This window comes from Falco peregrinus, chromosome 7, assembly GCF_023634155.1.
Source record: "Falco peregrinus isolate bFalPer1 chromosome 7, bFalPer1.pri, whole genome shotgun sequence".
Lineage (NCBI taxonomy): Eukaryota > Metazoa > Chordata > Aves > Falconiformes > Falconidae > Falco > Falco peregrinus.
The window spans coordinates 53,951,528-53,969,412 of NC_073727.1; the positions used below are offsets into that span (position 1 = coordinate 53,951,528).

General features: G+C 38.2%; 1 protein-coding gene across 7 annotated transcripts in view; it reads left to right on the forward strand.

The window, feature by feature from the left end:
* The window catches only part of SMOC2 (SPARC related modular calcium binding 2), a 147,724-nt gene that overhangs the window by 52,846 nt on the left and 76,993 nt on the right, over positions 1 to 17,885 (forward strand). For all 7 annotated transcript variants that reach the window (XM_055810747.1, XM_055810749.1, XM_055810746.1 and 4 more), the window contains exons 3-5: positions 8,263 to 8,369; positions 9,484 to 9,583; positions 17,108 to 17,155. In XM_055810747.1, coding sequence (XP_055666722.1) covers positions 8,263 to 8,369; positions 9,484 to 9,583; positions 17,108 to 17,155 — 255 coding nt within the window. The remainder of the gene's footprint in view (positions 1 to 8,262; positions 8,370 to 9,483; positions 9,584 to 17,107; positions 17,156 to 17,885) is intronic.

Here is a 17,885-nt window from a genome sequence, read left to right on the forward strand (position 1 = left end):
TTATGGGCTATCATAGACATAACAAAATACTATCTTCATTCTCACAATTCACATAAAGAACTGAAGCACATCAAAACTAGAGTGGAGTTTTCCATAAAGAGGTATTTTACTGTTTGCTATTTACTTTCCTTAAAGAAACACTCAGTATTTGTTTCATTAAAATGAGGCTTTCAGCGAGAGTGAAAAGTTTCACTTGTTTGAACTATTGGTACAATGAGTTAATGAATGAATGAAGGACATGTTTAAATTATTTGAAATTATATGAATTAAGGTACCTTTCTGTTCTTGGATAAACATGCTGATATGATTTTCCCTTTGTGAAAGAGAGAGAAGACATCACTGGGCAGAAGGTTTTTTTGGCTCATAAATTAATCTTGGTTAGATTCATGAATCTAAGCATCCTTTGGGGAAATGTTACTGTTGCCTGTGAGCTAAAGAACCAGGTTGTAAATACTGGACATGATTTCTGAGTGCACAGCTTATCCTGTATTCTCAGGAAGGCTGCCCTCAAGCTCAGGTCTGCCTGTGAGCTGGGCGTGAGCAAGACTTGTATGTACGTGCAGTGCCTGGGCATGTCCCTTGGGCCAGGGACATTGGCTTGGCCACTCCAGCTGCCGCTGGAAGGCAGCTCTGTGGGAGAACATACTCCCGAGATGTTTTGTCTGGATAGAGAGAGAGAGACATAGTGGGTAGGTTTGGTTCGGTTCTTTTCCTAACTGAAATGAGTGAAAGAACGAAGGTGTCAGTCTATAAAATAATCCTCAACAGACATGGGGAGCTTGCACACTCTACAGATTGAAAGCAGAACAGTTTTCACTTGACCTCACCCCTCCCTTTTCTCCTCTGCATTTTCATTTTTTCCCCAACTTCTATGAGGAAAAAGGAAAAAAGAAAAAAAAGAAAAAAAAAAAAAGAGAGGGAGGCAGGTTTATTATTTGGACAAAAATATATTAAAATGAGAATGTATTGAGAAGTGGTATCAGGTTGTTTTTTTTTTTTAAATAAACCTTCTGGTAAAAAAATGATTATAGGGCTGATTTTTATCTTTAAATACTCTTAACTAGGAGCTGTCTTGTCATTTTTCTCACTGTAGACACTGCATTTAATGTATAGGGTGACTGCAAGTCTCCAGTCTGTAATACTGGCAATCCTGATACAAACCCTGATCAGCCCCAAACTTATTTTGGTTTTGGTACTTTATGTATGTTATGTGTCAAGTTGTTATCTATCAAGCCACTGTAGTAATACTGTATATTTGAGAAAAAAACCATTCAGCATCTTGGTGAGCAAAAGGTATCTACATACAGAGATTATAATTTATCTAGTCTCTGAAAACAAAAGCAATTGGCTTCTGATTATATACTTTCTAGTAGGTATTTAATAGGGGTGTATAAAGTTTTAAGTACATTCGGAATATTTTTTTGTGGAATTTCCTTTGCTCTTTTAAATGTGTCTACTGATATATGGAATACAGGACAAGTAACACTGAAATAATATCCACAATTTCCTGGAGGTGGAATTGATCTCTTTTTAAGATACTCACATTTTTATTGATAATATTTCTCCAAGCAGAATTTGCCAAAGCCAGACTGCACAGAAACAAGGTGTATAAAAGCATTCGTAGGCACAAAAAAGGTATCTTTTTAGAATCAAATATTCGCTACTGCAATTGTATGAAATTAACCTTTTGTTTGTTTGTTTGTTTCATGAAGTTTTCATTTCTGCTCATATATTTTCAATTTGAGTTTCAGGCTTTATATAAAATGAACATCTTAAAGCAAGTGAAGTAGAAACTACTAGTGCTAAAGCAATAATACTTCAATGAAGGCTAGGAACCACAAATGCAAGCTTTCTCCAATTTTCAGTGCAAGAATTATAAAATGGCCCATATTAGACTTCTCCAAACTATTTATCAAATCTCTGTTCTGCTCAGAAAACCTAATCTAGCCTTTGGTATGTAAAAAATCAGAAAGCTCTAGCTTTGTTTTTTGTTGCAAACATTTGATTCAGTTCTAGTCAGGCTGTATCTCTCCAAATGTGACTGTTAGGAAATTGAGAGAAATATTATTGTGCCAAGAAGCAATCCAGCACAACATTCCTTATTTTATCTTAAAGTTAGCTATCAAAACTGCTGGGTGGTTGCAAAATGTGGAAAGAAAAAAAAAAGAAAAGAAAAGAAAACAAAAAGAAAACAACAAAGACATCCCACATTGCCTGCCTCTGTTAGATGCCAGTTGAGGAGAGCTTAAGCTAAGATTGCTCTGCTGTTTTGTTTGAATCCAGAATGCAGCAATAAAAATAAGTAGTGAGAGAGTCAGCCAGCCCTTGTCACAAAGCAGTGAGTCTTTATTTTATGGCTGTGTCAGGCTAAATGTCTGTGCTGACATCCTTTCCAACCCAGGAGGCTAGTAATCTCCGCACCTTTGAAATTGAAACTTTAAGCATGTATAGCTTGCTATGTGTTTCCGATCACTAGAGGCCACAGCTATTTGTATGCTTTGTTGGTAGACATGATCAGCTCTTTGAAACTTAGGTCAAATATCATAGAAAATCTTAATGTTATGAGTAGTTTATGCTACATAAACCCAATGGTGTCTTGTGCTCCAAATAAAAATCTTTTGTGCTAAATTAAGGACAAATTATGACCATTTGACTTTTATTGCATCACTACCAGTTAGCAAAAGGGTAGAGCAGTAGGAAAGAAACACAGAAGCAGAAAAAAAATCTGGTTCATTGTTAGACAATTCAGTAAAGCGCCCAGGTAGATAGCTGACTTTAAACAGCTTGTTGCGCTGTTTATTTCTAAATTTAAGGGCAAGGAAGTGTGTATCTGTAGGTATTCTGGCATAATGGAGGGTCAGTATAGGAAACCTACAGAGAAAAGCAAGAGGTATTTGGATTATCTGTCTCTATGCTAGGTCTATGTGATTTTAGGAAAGCTTTCTTTTTAGTGTAAGAACAGCTAAGTATCTGTGGAAAGCCCTCAGGGGAACTTTTTCTTCAAACGATTAAGTTTAACCACTTTATAAGTAGTTTTAACAAAGTGGTAAATGTTTCTGATCTGTTCAGCGGGATATTCCATCTATAATAAAATAACTAAATAAACCGTTGAAGTGTATTTTATGAATAAATACATAACAAGCCCATGTCACACACAGTAATCTCTTTGAAAGCAAGTGAAGTCTGCTCAGTGTATTGGGACTGGGAAAGGTACTTTTATTCTTACTGAAATGTACAGCAAACCAAGAAATACCGGATGAACTAAATCAAAACCTTTGCAGGAGATTTATCTATTCTTTTGGCAAGCTGTTTACTTTTCCATGAGAGAGTCTGGGTTAGATCTCCCTGTGGAGCCCCAAAGTTGCTGTAAATTCAATTGTATTAAATGTCACTTTAGAGATGGTGTTTACACCCTTGATGAGTTTGTGTCATTGTTTTAAAGATAAACTTCTCCTTTGTAGTAATAAACTTCTCTCTGTGTGATATATTATTCAAGGATTAGCCAGCAGAGTTGAAGTTGATAGATGTTTTCTTCTTTTTTTCTGAAGCTCAGTGTTTTCGGTGCTGTAGTGTTAGAAATAAGGCATAAACCGAGATTAGTTCCAAGTCAGTCCTGTGTGCTTTGTGAAGCTAATTCTGTTTCCAGAACTTCCTTGGGTACTGAAATTTCCTATTGACTTCAGTGCTGTCTCAGGAAGTCCCATGCTCCCAGGTGTCACATGCCAGGATCTGGTTCTGGACCCTGCAGCAGTGTACTGGCACCACTCAACTTCATAGGTGAAAGTCTTGCCTGTTGCAGAAAATTAAGATGGCTTTATATTTCACCTGTGCCTTCCAGACACTGCTCTCCTCTGGAAGCCAGAATTCAGAAAGGGCAATTCAGAAAGACCTGCCCAAACAGCTACAACTCTGTAATCTCCTCAGTTCTGTGTATTTCTGTCCACTCCCACACACCCATTTTTGCTTTCACTTATGGTATATTTGCCTTCTTAAACCTCTAGCTGCCTTTGCAGTCCTGGTGCTAAGTCTCAGTGGTACAATCAACACACTGGCCAATGTACTGTGCTAAAATGCATCGAGCCCAGCCCAGTACCAGCCCAGCTGGACAGCTGATACAGACCAAGTGAGCTAATTTAAAGGTAAACTTGTGCATCTTCATGCTCAGTTTCTACGATTGTTTTCCCAGCAAGCTTCAAACCCATTTACCTCGAGTTGAGAGGATAAACTCTTACTGAGTCAGTCTTGACATCATTCAAAATTACAGCTGGGCATACATATCTGCAAAATTAGTTTTCCCCATTGTCTGAGTATAGGCAAGTAAGGCTTCATTTCAGGCAGCTTTTTACAGGTCTTAGAACCAAACAAGTCTTTTCGCTAGGTCATATACCAGATTCTGGCTTGAGCCTGCTGGCTCCCTTATTAATACTTAAGCTGTGGAGAGAAATAAAGTATAGTGGGAATTCTAGTCAGAACCCAGTAACATTTTCAAGCCCGTTATTTTTCCACTAGATGGTTCCAAAAGTTTAACCAAAAACAGATTAAAAAAAAAAAAGTGGCTTTTTTTTGAGCTAGAAATCCAGTATAACAACAGTGAAACAAGGCTGACTTGTTTCAGTGATGCATAGAATGGCACAGTGCTTTCCATCCTTCCAACACCTTGCAGATAGACTCAGAGTCCTTTCTGCTCTCAGGTGGTTTGTCACAGTGTGATGCCATTCACCCCCAAAGAGTTTAACCTGCTTTGGTCAGGGTGCATGACGATCAAAATCAAAGCTGTGGGCTGATTAATCAGGACAGAGGTACCAGGTAAGTTCCATCACCTTTAGTTCTCAGTCTTCTTTCAAAATATTCAGGGTCCATCCTGATCTGGGTTATTCCTGGTCTAGATAAAGAGGAAAGTTGGATCGGTATGTGAGACTTCACTGGTATCACCTTAGATGTCAATATTCCTATAAACCTCCTCCTGGCAAGCCACTTAAGCCCAGACTCATCCTAATAATCTGAGATTCATGTGAGTTGTCTTCATAGTTACACAGTGCTCAGAGGGGCCCATAGACAAGAACTGTCTGAGTGCACTCACAGGACTTTGCACAGTGAGTCCCAGATATGGTGTCCCTGTGTGAGCCTGAGCAATGGCCATGTGGAATATTTGTTTCCCTATGGATCAGGTTCTCACCCATCACTGACTTCTGCTTGTTAGTAGCTGCAAGGTTTCCTTACATCTATCTCTTGTTTGATACTTGCATGTGAGCTCATGTTTCAGCCTTTCTCCCAGTCATGGCAAGAACTAATTTTCTTGTCCTTTTTCAGTTGTTATTTTACATCAGTGTCTAGCACCTAAATCTCTTGATTTCTTGTTTTCCTTTGGAAAATTTGTATGAAATCACACAGTAGATTTAGAAGGTACTGCAACCAGGACACAAAGGAAGATGCTCAGATGGTGTAGTCTTACAAATTTATTATAAAAAATATTATAACTTATTTTGGCTTCAGTGATGTTGTATTTGGAAGGAATTTACCTTCCCTGAATTAATAATTTTATGTTCATTAGTATTCTGAGGAAGAATGTTTTTATATGTTGTCTTTTTCTCTTGACCACCCAATTATATTTTTTCTGTCAGGTTTGGACCACATCTCTGCATCATAGTTATTCCCCTGTGGTAATGCCTTGGTGAAATAAAAGAAACAGAACTGGGAATATTTTGACTATACACAGTTTCAGATGCTTAACTTGATAAGAGATCTTCCCCATGGGTTTATTTTGGGTATACCGAAGCACAGTAATGCCCAAAAACTTTAAAATGTTTCCATGGTTATATAATACAAAAGAAAGCTTCAAATGTGAATTTTATATTCCACTAAATTTGGTCATTGTTGATTTTATAGCATATTAGATCATCCACAAATAGGAGGCCATTAGAGCATCAGGCTGTTTAGGAACAAGTTGTGGACAGTTTTGGAGAACTTCTCTTTCTCCTTGGCATGTTTTTATGATAATTCAAATATTGGAGTTAATTTACAACCCTGCTGGTACTATACCAGAGACCTTATGTGATGGAATTTATATCACTTTTCCTTTTAGACATTTAAACCACATGTCATTCTAGAAAAATGAGGACAGAGGTCCAACAAAGGAGTGATTTATTTTCAGTTAAAATACTAGCTACATTAAAACCACATGTTACTAAGTACTGTATAACCAAACCACGCTCAGAAGGTGGCTTACGACACAAAAGTTTGCTTAAAGTGTTTTGGTTTTTTTTCCCTCAAAAAAACCTTTGGTGGTGCATACATTAACAGATTTTACCTGAGCTGCACAGTACATTGGCTATAATTTTCCCTTCAGAAATAAAGTACCAGAGTATAAACTAATTCGGTTCACTATTACTTCTCTTACATTTATGGATGGTTGAACTTCTCTGCCTGTTTTAGGTAACATTGCATCTCTGTGAATATCCCTTCTGAAAGAGCATAATACAATTAAGGTTGTTAAGACTGAAACATAGTTTTTCAGAGTGAAACAACTGTATTTTGGGCATTTTACCAACATACACTATCATAATGCTCCTGTGAGAAGAGTAAACTGATGCACAGAAGTAGTGCATGCAACTCAAGACCAGAAGGGAAATCAATACGAAGATTAGAATTACAGGGCCCCAATTTTGTTTTCAGGTTGCAGATGCTGAGGACCACTTTCTGTCCTCATTATAGTACACTTCCACCCCAGGTTGCCTAGGACTTGAAGGGAATATTTTATGCTAATGTTGCCAGGTGAGTTGTCCAAAGCTTGGTGGAGATGACCAGTGAAGGATTTATCCTGTACAAAGGACTTCTGCTGTTGGAGCAAGCTTCCTTGCTGGTTCTGTGCATGTATGTATGAGTGATACTGGCACAGAGAGGATGCTCAGGGGACTGGGGTCTTAGGTGGCTCACCTGTGTGCTCCTGGGGACCCTGTTAAGATATGCTGGTGTCAGGTGGGGAAGTGGAAGTGTTGTTGCCTCACTGTTCAGATTCTGTTCAATGTGCATGGACTAGAAAGCCTGCATGGACTAGAAAGCCCATCCCCATGCTTTTGAAGAACTGCCCAAACATTCACAAATCACCAGAACACCCCTGTCTCACAGGTAATTGCTAGACAGTTTTAACACTAAAAGGAAACTAGCCAGTTACTGTCAAACAGACTTTAAACAAAACAGGGATCAGAAGCAGCAAATTTCTCTGCTTATATGTTTGAGATCATTCTAATTCAGATGTTGCAGTCACATCTTGAAATCATTAATACTACCTTAAGCTTGCCTGGTATTCTCGTTTCTCCTGAAATTGCTTAGCTCAAGCAGATCCTAAAGTATTGATTCTGCATCAGCAACGTGCTAAAATTTGTAGCGGCTTTAAAAAAAAAGGTACAACTGCCTATGTTATGTGACTTTCTCAGCCCTTGGCTGCCTAATTGAAATAAAGTATATGTAGCAGACAATATAATTTATTTGCTAATAGTAACTCCACTGAATTAAAGCTGTCTAGTTTGCTACCTTGTCCTGGATGGAAACCAGTACCAGGCAATGTCGGAGACGGTGCAAGAAACCACACAGCCGAAAAAAAGGACCATGTGGTAGACTTGACTTGTGCCATGCCTAAATCATAAACTGTCATATTAAATTTTAGCATAATATGAATTAAGCATGTCCAAAATTATTATTAAATCACCTCCTCAACAAGCCTTTATGCTGTACAATATATTTTATTCTATTTCTTTTACCAGCCTGGTAAAAAGGCACACCTGTAGTCGCAGCTGAGATTGCTGAATAACTGCAGTAAATGATGCTTAAACTCACAGTAGGAAATGCAAGGCAGCTGCATTCCTGCTGCCTGCTTTGCCTTTCCTGAAGCACTAGATAGCTGGTGGTGCCACCAGCATGGAAAGAATATTGTGGGGCACAATGCAGCAGCTATTGCTGTGTTAAATTGATAGGAGAAGCCCTGTCTGGGTTTCTGCCCTTTGGCAGCAGTTGGAGCAGAAGGGCTGTCTCTCCAGGCATCTCTCCGTTTCATTTCCCAGTTCTTGATTATTGTCTAGAAATTACTGTCTTCCCTTGGTTTTCTTTCCTAAAAGTAATGCAACTGATTGTACATTTTCACTGATTATAATTCTGGTTTTCTTTATGTGTGTCTCAGAGTCTTCTTCCTTTTTTTTAATATAGATTGTCACCTATCTTTTCTTCATATTGCTTCACCCAGCTGACTTGTCTTTTTCCTTTCTCTAGATGTTTCCAGATGTGTGGCTGAGAGGAAGTACACCCAGGAACAAGCTCGCAAGGAATTTCAACAAGTGTTTATCCCAGAATGCAATGATGATGGCACATACAGTCAGGTTGAAAATATTTCATTCATTATCTTGCATGGCTGGAAAGTCAGGATATGTGTGTTTGCAAAGGATGAAGATGAGACAAATGTAATGAAGGGAAATTTAATTTCAAAGTGAAATGTAATTTATGCTACCACTGATGTTAACAAATGGAAGGGAAATTTGTGTTTTATGCTGAGTCCTTTTTCTTTTTTTCAGTTGGCCAGCAAAAGAGCCAGACATTACCATTGTTCATGTGATACAGTCCCTGTTCTAGGCTGAGGCAGCTGAGTCATTCTTGTAGCCCCCTGAATACTCATCAGATGGTAAAATGTTTGGAATTTCTGATCTGTTCCTGATTTGAACCAGAAAACTTGTGACCAGAGTCCATATCTTACGGCTGAAGCGTGAATCATACAGGATTCTTCCCTATTCTCAGCTGAGTTTCTGCAAAACCATGTGGTCTGAGACTTTGATTTAGGTTAGGTCATGGAATTCAGAGGGGGATGCAGGTAAAAGCTTACCCTGTGATATATATTCCAAACAAGATCACCTTCTTCTGCCTTGTACTGCATTTCAGTTGCAGAGTTGTGCAGAAGACGATCCTTCTCATTTTGAGCATGGTGAGGGAAGTGATATTGGCCCTCAGGAAATATAATGCAATTGATTTCTAAGAGGAATTCCAAGAGTTTCCTTTCTGACAGCTTGGGATATGAATAATGCTGGCAGAAGCACTCTGTCCTGCTCCTTCAGTGGGTGGAACAATATGTTCTCTATGTGGAAAAAAAATCAAGATTGCTTGCTTCAGGAACAGTTTATGTGTCCCTTGAGGAACTTTGTTGTAAGGTTCTCATAACACCTGCACCTCACTATTCTGAATCAGGGTGTAAACAACCACATATTTCAAAAGTCTTCTATTCCATTAGATTCTGAAGGATCTACCACATTTTTCTTGAAATAAACTGTTATTTATGCTAGAGAATCATACATAGAACTGAGATGAGGTCCATTATGGTTTATTGTTCTAGGTTTTGTCAATATAGTTTTCTGGATTAGTCTTTTGCACTTATGTGTCATGAACACTTTGGGATAAGAAACATATGTCTGACAAACTGCACATGGTTGATGTCATTGCTGACAGGTTCAGTGCCACAGTTACACTGGATACTGCTGGTGTGTCACTCCCAATGGTCGTCCTATCAGTGGTACTGCTGTGGCCCACAAAACTCCCCGGTGCCCAGGTAAGACTTGTTTGTCTGGCAGGGTAATGACATCGTGTCATGAATAGCAGAGTTTATCTGTGGCATCTGGTTAAACTTAAGGAAAAAAAAATTCTTCACTGGAAGAGTGGTTCAGCACAGAAATAGGTGCTGGTGGAAGCTGTGGATGGCCCATTCCTGGGGATTTGCAAAACTCAACTGGATAAGGCTCTGAGAGGGTTGATCTAGCTTTCAAGCTAGCCCTGTGTGAGACCTGCTACCCTAAACCTCCCTGTGATTCTATGATCCATCTACGTTACTTGTACTGTAATCTGGCTGTTGAAGAGGGTTTCTACAGTGGTTATTTGTATGAAATTCGTGTGTCAATATATGAAACCGTGCAACTGACTTGCTGAGATAGTCCTTTCTTTATGCCAAAATTTGCTTGCACATAAACTAATTGCAAAAAAAATTCAGAGGGCTTTGCCTTTTCTGTATTTTAAGTATGTTGAGTACAGAAAAAGAAAACCACTCCCCCCAAGATATGGTGTGTGACTGTCCTGATTTGTAACATAGCCCAATGAAAGAACTCCCACAGTTTTCATGAATGACCAAATCCAGAGGAGAAATAAAAACGAAACAAAGCATTAAAAACATAATGGAATCATTGTCTGTAGAAATGAATTAGCAAATCAGACTCATTGCTATGTGTACTGCCTTTTATCTTTCATTAATATAATTAGCAGGTGCACTGTTTTTTAGGAATTTGCTTCTGACACTATTTCATTGACGTTGTTAATAAATACAAATCCTGAGTGTATGAACAGTTGCCAGAATTGCTATTCACCTTCCTTAGGGCTGACAGAATTGCACAGAAATAGCTCTAAATATACTTGAGCTCCATGTATTGCCTTTCTGTTTGTGCTGTAGCACCATTCTCTGTCAGAGAGCAGGAGAAATAGTTTTAAAAAGCTGTAAATAACCCTGTAATGTAAATGAAGCTGGTAAAAAGGCCTTGGAGGGAATTCACCTCGTCTGATCTACTTCAGTCATTCAAGCACAGTATTGATGTTTTTAATAAATAGATGGAGGAAAGAAGAGATCATGGAGAAAGTTTCAACAAAAATTATAAAAAGTTAATTCTTCTTTTAAGGTCTATCTTGTTTAAACGATTTGCAGAATCTTCCATGCATCTTGCCTGTAGGTGAACTTTAGCCAGAAAGAATACTCTTCAGATTAATAGTTTTGATCCAGTCTGAAAAGTCGCTGCAGAATGACAGTTATGAAAAATAATATATAATGTGCAGGAACCTTAAAATAGAGAAAAATGTGCATTCATTTTAGTGTAGTTATTGTTTATAACTAGATTGCCTCTTCAGAAGACACATGGTTAGGATAGTATTTTTGTGTTTCAGTGTATTCTTGAATAGACGTGCTTCTGCATGTCCATAGCCAAGGCTTCTCTGAAAGCACGCCTTCATGGCTTTTGTGGCAAGATCAATCTGTAGTTTCATCCCTTTCACTGACATCAGTGAAAAAGGGGTTAAGCTGATGCTGGAAGTTCAACACTTAATTGTTTGGCAAATGTGGCACAGCATATGGCATTATTTTTGGCTCAAAATGTTACTGAGTTATTGTACTTTCGCTTTTTCTATTTGTATTCAGTCTTATTGAGGAGAAGCTGCGGTGTAGTTCCAGGTTAATTACTAGATTAATATCAGAATTATTGTATCTTTACAGGAACCAATTCTTAGTTCCTCTCAAAGGTATATTCATGTGCTTAGCAGATAAACTGCCAGACGGCTGCAGCTCATTTTTGAAGGGGTGGGAAGGGAAGGTAGTTTTACAGGAATGCTAAAATGCTAAGGAGAAGGTGATAGCAGCACTCAATTTTAATTTAGTAGCTCAGAGATATATGGACTACTCCAGGGCCCAGGTAAGTATGCAGAGTATGATTTTGTTCCATGGAAGAGTGTGCATAATTTTCCAATTGTTATGAGACCTTCTCCTATTATCTCTGCACATTTCCTCCCCTGCTTGTATCAGTGCTGTCATGTTTTACTGCTCACCACTTCTCCTTTATCCCTCAGGAAAGAAGTCCAACTACAGCAGGGTTTGGAAATAGATTTGAAATGCCAGGGGATTTTGCAGTGGTAGTGGCTAAGGTCTCAGTCTTAAGAGGTCTGGAGAAACCATCCCATTCAGCAGAGGAGGCAGCTACAGATTTTCTCAGAAAGTTATGTGGTATAATAAGGCAAAACTTTGCTCTTATATTGCAGAATGAAAGCCTGAAGCACAACTGCACCCGTCTCCCATTTCCCAGTATATATTCAAAATTGCCATCTGTTTACGATAAAAGAAGGTTTCTTTCCCCCAGAAGGACTGTTGATGTTTTCCAGATCACCGTTGATTCCCTTCTGTACTTTTTCTTTAGTACCACTGTGCATGGGAATTACAATCAAAATTTTAGTGGGTGTACTGAAGTTGAGTAGATGTACTCCTGTTTTAACTAGTATTTCAGGGATTCCATTTCTTCCAACGCTGTTGTCCCTGGTCAGTCCAACACACCATGCTGTTACTAGCTTTGTTGCAGGCATTGCCTTGCTGTTTTTTGATTTTGCAGGCAGATCTGCTGTAGTGGTGGCATCCTGACACTAGTGCGCTTATGTATTTTCACTTGCTGCTGTGTATTCTGCAGACGTGATGCTATAGCTATTTCAAAGGCATTTTTGCAATTTTTGCAGTTTGTGTGTCCCAGACATTTTTTTCCCCAGGATCACTTTTGCCACCTTTTCCCTTTAGAGAATGTGCACAGACAATCAACATGGCAGGCAGTGTCAACTGTGAACATGTTTTTGAAATGATTTTGTCACAGGAAATGTAATATTATGGAAGGTGTGAAAATTTATCTTTTTAATGAAAATGTTCAGTGTTTCTTTTCAGTTCTAGGTTAGTACTTCAGTAACTTCAGATAGGGTTTGAATACATGTCTAATCAACTGTGCTGTTCCTAAATTATGGGGTAATTCCTTGTCTTTCATTTTCTCCCAGTAGAAACACCTTTGACTTTGGTGAATATTCAGAAATAGGAAAGAAGAGCATGGCAGCCTGGAAGAACTTGGATTTTAATAGAGGAAATCTGGAGCAGAACTTAGGATGGGCAGTTAGGAGCTTGGTTTCCCAGTTCCATCCCCTGTCCATACTTCACATGTACTATATGATATTGGATAGGTGAAATAAACCTCTAAGTTAACTGTTAATATTGGTTAGCTGCTTAACGTGATGCTTCCTAAAGCTATCTCATGTCCTGGGACAGAAAAGCGTCACGTGTATATTTGTTATCTATCTATGCACAATAGTTGCATAAGCTGTTTTTTTGCTCATTGTGTTGTTCTTGTTGCTCTTATTGAAGTTGTCTTTTTCACTAGAGACACAAAGTGTGAAAGGATGAAGGTTATAAACAGCATTTAAAATGCAGAACTCTCCCACTGAAATATGTAAACCCTTTGCTTTAATTGCTACATCTTTACCTGGAAGAGCTCTTCTTCCATCCTTTCCAGTTGTTCCCTCACCAGCACTTGATACTGCTAAAACAGACATGATAAATCTCAGATTGTCATTCCGCTCCATGGAAATAACCTCGACTGTTGCAGGAGCAGTGGTGAGAAGCAGAGTAAATCAAACATATTCCCATGACAGCATTAAAAAGAAAGCTCCCTAAAAATGATGAATGTCCCCCAATACTTTCACTAAAGAACACCAGTCTTAAAACCAGACGTTTTTACAGCTCCCCATCTCTGTTATCAGCACTGCAGGGAACTGTAGAAATTCCATAGGCACAGAGTCCTGGGAAATGGGTCAGAAACTGAGAAGCAGGTGTTAAATTATCGTTGGAAAATACAATGTTTGCCTATTGCAGGTTTTTAATGCCTTATTAACTATTCTGGGCTTCTGCCAGTGAGATTGCAGAGGTGTGGAGACATATATTCTTATTCTGTGTAGTTTTGATACCTTACAATTAAGATGGTAGGATCACCTTTTAAAGCCAAAATACAAGTACCTCTAAAATTTCAGAACTCTTCCTGTTATCATCAGATAATGTAATTAAAAGAAATATATTGGGGAAGGCAGTGGACTTCTTAAATTTGCATGATACTGCTTCAGTTAGCTGGGAAAAATATCCATCCTTGGAATATCTAGATCTTTTGTCCCCATATGCAGGACTTTTCCTATACATACGCAGTCAGGCACACCCATATGTGAGATAAAGAACAGCATGGGAAGTTTACTTTCCTGTTTCTTGATATCTGCATTCAGTGATTACATATCAAATATTCTTTCGTAGATCAGAAATCATTATCTAAACTGTATAACAATGGACTTTCACCTTCTTTTTTAAAGACCAAGTCACATGTGATCAAAATGATAGAATATGGATATGCTAAAATCAGAGACCACAAAACTCACATCCCATTCCTTGGAAGATTTATTGTGCCTCAGAAGTTGTTAGAGTGAAGCTGGGCTGAATTGTGGGGTTTGCAATAAACTAAGGCATGAATATTTTTTTTATTTTTTTTTAATTCATCAGAATTATAAATGACTAGGCAAATGCACAAGCTAGAATGATACTAAATACTCCTTGTTAAAATAATGCTGCTGAATTTGTTATCCCTCCTTGTCCTCTCTCATTCCATAAATATATTTATGTGGTGATTTGGTTGCTTGCAGTGATTGTATTGCCTGACCTTTAAATAAGTTATAAGTTGTTATTTCTGTTTCTTATCTAGCTGAAAATGTGAGCACTTTTCGTGAGTATTGAAGATACAATTTCCTAGAAACTTGCAAATGCAACTTCCTATCACCATTTAATCTAGATGTACTTCTACCTTAAATATATTCAGAAAGTGGTAGAAGAAACTGATACAAGCTCAGTCAGCCCTCCTCCTCACCTCAAACTTGGAGACAACAAGAAAAATTTTTCCTGCATAAATGGAAAATTTCAGGTGAAATTATGTGAAGGGTGCAGATTTCCCTTTGCAGGAAATTATGTGAATATTTCTCTTAGCTTCCAAAGACTATTAAAAAAAATTAATGTTAGCCCAGTGAAGCTGTTTTCCTGGCATTCATCTAATTTCATAGTGAAGTTAGATTCACTATGATAAAGTTAGCCTCTGTGAATGCCACGCTCCTCCTCTATCCATAAATTTTCCATCATAATTTAGGGTAAAAAAGCAAAGCACAGAAAAAATAATTAAATTCTTTCTGACTCTACACAAATATATAGTTCTAATTTCGTACCATTTCACATACAGATGGAGTAATCTGAAGGCATCTTGGTGTTAACAAAATCTGGAAAGATTTTTCTGGTTTTGGTTTAAGATGTGAAATATTATATAAATTTCACCAATGTCTGAAATTACTTAGGTATAAACTGAAGTTTAAGTTCAGCTTATAATACTGGTTCTAAATATATATAGAAAGACAGCACTGTTGTCAGACTGAGGCTTTACTCCTTTTAGCACAAGGGGGCTATCAGGGGCAGTTCATCACACACATTCCCCATGCTGAGACCTCGTTGCTACTCACAAATTGGTGTAAAATGCTTGAGTGTGGGTGAGCGTCAAACCTAAAATCTCTGCATTTGCAAGAGAATTACAATGATATGCCTGTGTATCAAAATTACATTGAGAAAGTACAGAGTTAATTATAACTGGATGAAATTTGAGGAAAGATTGGATCACTGGTATTTAGTGCAATTAGAAGAACCTGTAATTTTGTATGCAGTACTTCATAAAACTGGAACATCTTATTTGAGTTCAAGCTGAGCCTCTTATCAAATTCACGCCAAGCACCGAGAAGCTCAGATCTTCTGGCTTCAGCTAGCATAAATGCAGGAATCTGCCTCCTCTTCAGAGTGAACACCATGGATTAGTATTGCAGCCTATTTAGCGCAAGCTATCCCAAACACCTTTGGATATAATTCCTACAATGATAATTACTTTTACTTTTCCTGTCTGAATTAATACTGATGCATCACTATGTACATTGAATTTCTGGTGGTTCAAACGTAATACAATAAAAATACAATGCCACCAAAAAAGGAAGCAAGTTGAAACTAGAATATTTTTGATATGAATGTATAAAAACTGTATTAAAAGCTGAATCCTTCAGAAGGTAATATCAGCTTGGCTGCATTGTCTTGCATTCTTTTATGACCGTGTTAAAATCAGCATGCCAGATTTGTGATGTTAGCTGTCTTCCCTCTGGCAGACTCCCATATCTAAACTCCATGCTGAAGTAACCATCAGTTCAGCATTTCAAACATGGCCTGTGATTTAGTGGCTTCGCTTATTTAAATTGGCCTTTTAGAACAGATTTATTGTGCTGCAAGGTTTGGGGTTTTTTTTTGTTTGTTTTAAACCCAGGGAATGTACTTATTCCAGAAGGAAATAAATTGAGAAAATGAAGGTAACGAAATAATTTCACACACTTCTGAGCATCTGTCAGATGTGGCATTTTCTTTCATTAAAGCAGGTGTACGTAAGAAGAGACTATGTGGTAAGAATAGATAGACATTATGCTTTTTAATTTTTGTTTGCTCCATGTGGCTCTTCAGAGAGAAAAATATCACTTTTAAAGGTTTGTTTTTAATGCAGCAGAGATACGTATGTTGGTAAGAAGTGGCTAGGAGTTAGAATTATACAAACGGTTGTAATAATGAGACATAAGCAAGAAATAAGGAGGTATTTCTATTTTAAACCCTAAGGACAGCTACCTCTTGTTAAAATACTAAGAAAACCAGTAGATTCTCCATTTCTTGACAACCTGAAGACAAGACTGGATGTTGGGTTGGAGTCCAAGCTGGTAGAATAAGCTGTTAAACCCCATCTCCTGCAAACGTAACTACCTTCCCACCACTGCTGTCTCCTTCCCTAAGGGCCACAGCCCTGGGGGTGTCTCCAGCAACCAGCCCAGGCTCAAACTCAGAAGCAGGCGCTGTCCCTGCCTCCCCCAACACACACGCTTTTCCACAACAGCACAGCATTTCCCAAAGGCTTTGTATAAGGAATTTTAAAGCAGAAAGGGGCAGGTTTTAACGTGAGCCAGGACTGGGTAGGGGCCGAAGAAGCCCCTCAGAGCAGCTGAGGTGTGGTGGGCAAGACTCTGTGAGCAGAAGGGATGTTGCCCTGCACAGGGGACTGCAAGGTAGCAGTGCCCGCGCCATGCATCTGACTGCAGGACCTGTCCTCGCTGGGTCAGTGGGGAAGGGAGACATTGATTCTGCAGCATGTGAGCATGTTCTTGCCCTTGTGTCTATGTAGTATTTAATGTTGTCTCTTTCTCAAGTCCTGCTGTGTCCAAGAAGTAGCGTCTGACAGTAAATTGATCGTATGCAAATGCAGAAGTCAGGCAAAGCTGAGATCTTTTATTTGCAACGGAAGAATTTGCTGACATTTATTGCTGTAATAAACAAAAATCAATCATTGAAGTGGTACTGTGTTTCTTAGGAAACACATTAAAAGTGCAATTAATATTTTTCTGGTTAATTCCTTTTTTCCGATTGCAGGTTCAGTGAGTGAGAAGCTGCCACAACGAGAAGGTGCAGGAAAAACAGGTAAACATCTTAGCTGGCCTTTAAATAGAAACAAAAATCACCACTGTGATTTTCCATAGGATTAAATTATCAATATGTTTTCATCATATATTATAGCTGCATATATGTATACATGCATACCTACTATTCATTTTATGTCTGCATTCTACATATTTAGTAAACTTATAAGTATAAATGAATATATATGTATGCATGTATTTGTCTAGATATGCACAGACATTACATTTTTCTAGTCTCAGCCCTACAGACTTTGCTATTCTGTGCTATTTGGAAGATAACTTTTCTTCCCATAGCTATACTCTGAAGTATTTTCCCATACTGTTTGCTTGCCCTGGAGGACAGATTATTCTGTCTGTTTGATAAAGACAGCATTCTGCAGTCCCAAAATCTCAGGAACCGGAGTCCACACTTTATTTCCATAGCAATCGGTGCTTGAGTCATCTTGGACCCAGCACTTTGCTCTATATTGTGAGTAATTCATCTGATCGCTTACATTCATGGCCCGGTGATTGTTGTTAGAGATAGATCATAGTGTATATCTTGTTAGCAGGAGAAAATCTGATGCAATTCCAGCATATCTGGTAGGTTTAAATGAGGGAGATGTCTATGCTTTAAACAAAATTAAAGCTTACACTCTCCAAATGCTTAAAAGAATTTTTAATTCAGCTCAAAATACTCAATGTTGCTGTCAGTGACACCTAGCATAAATTAATTTTAAATAAGTTATTCA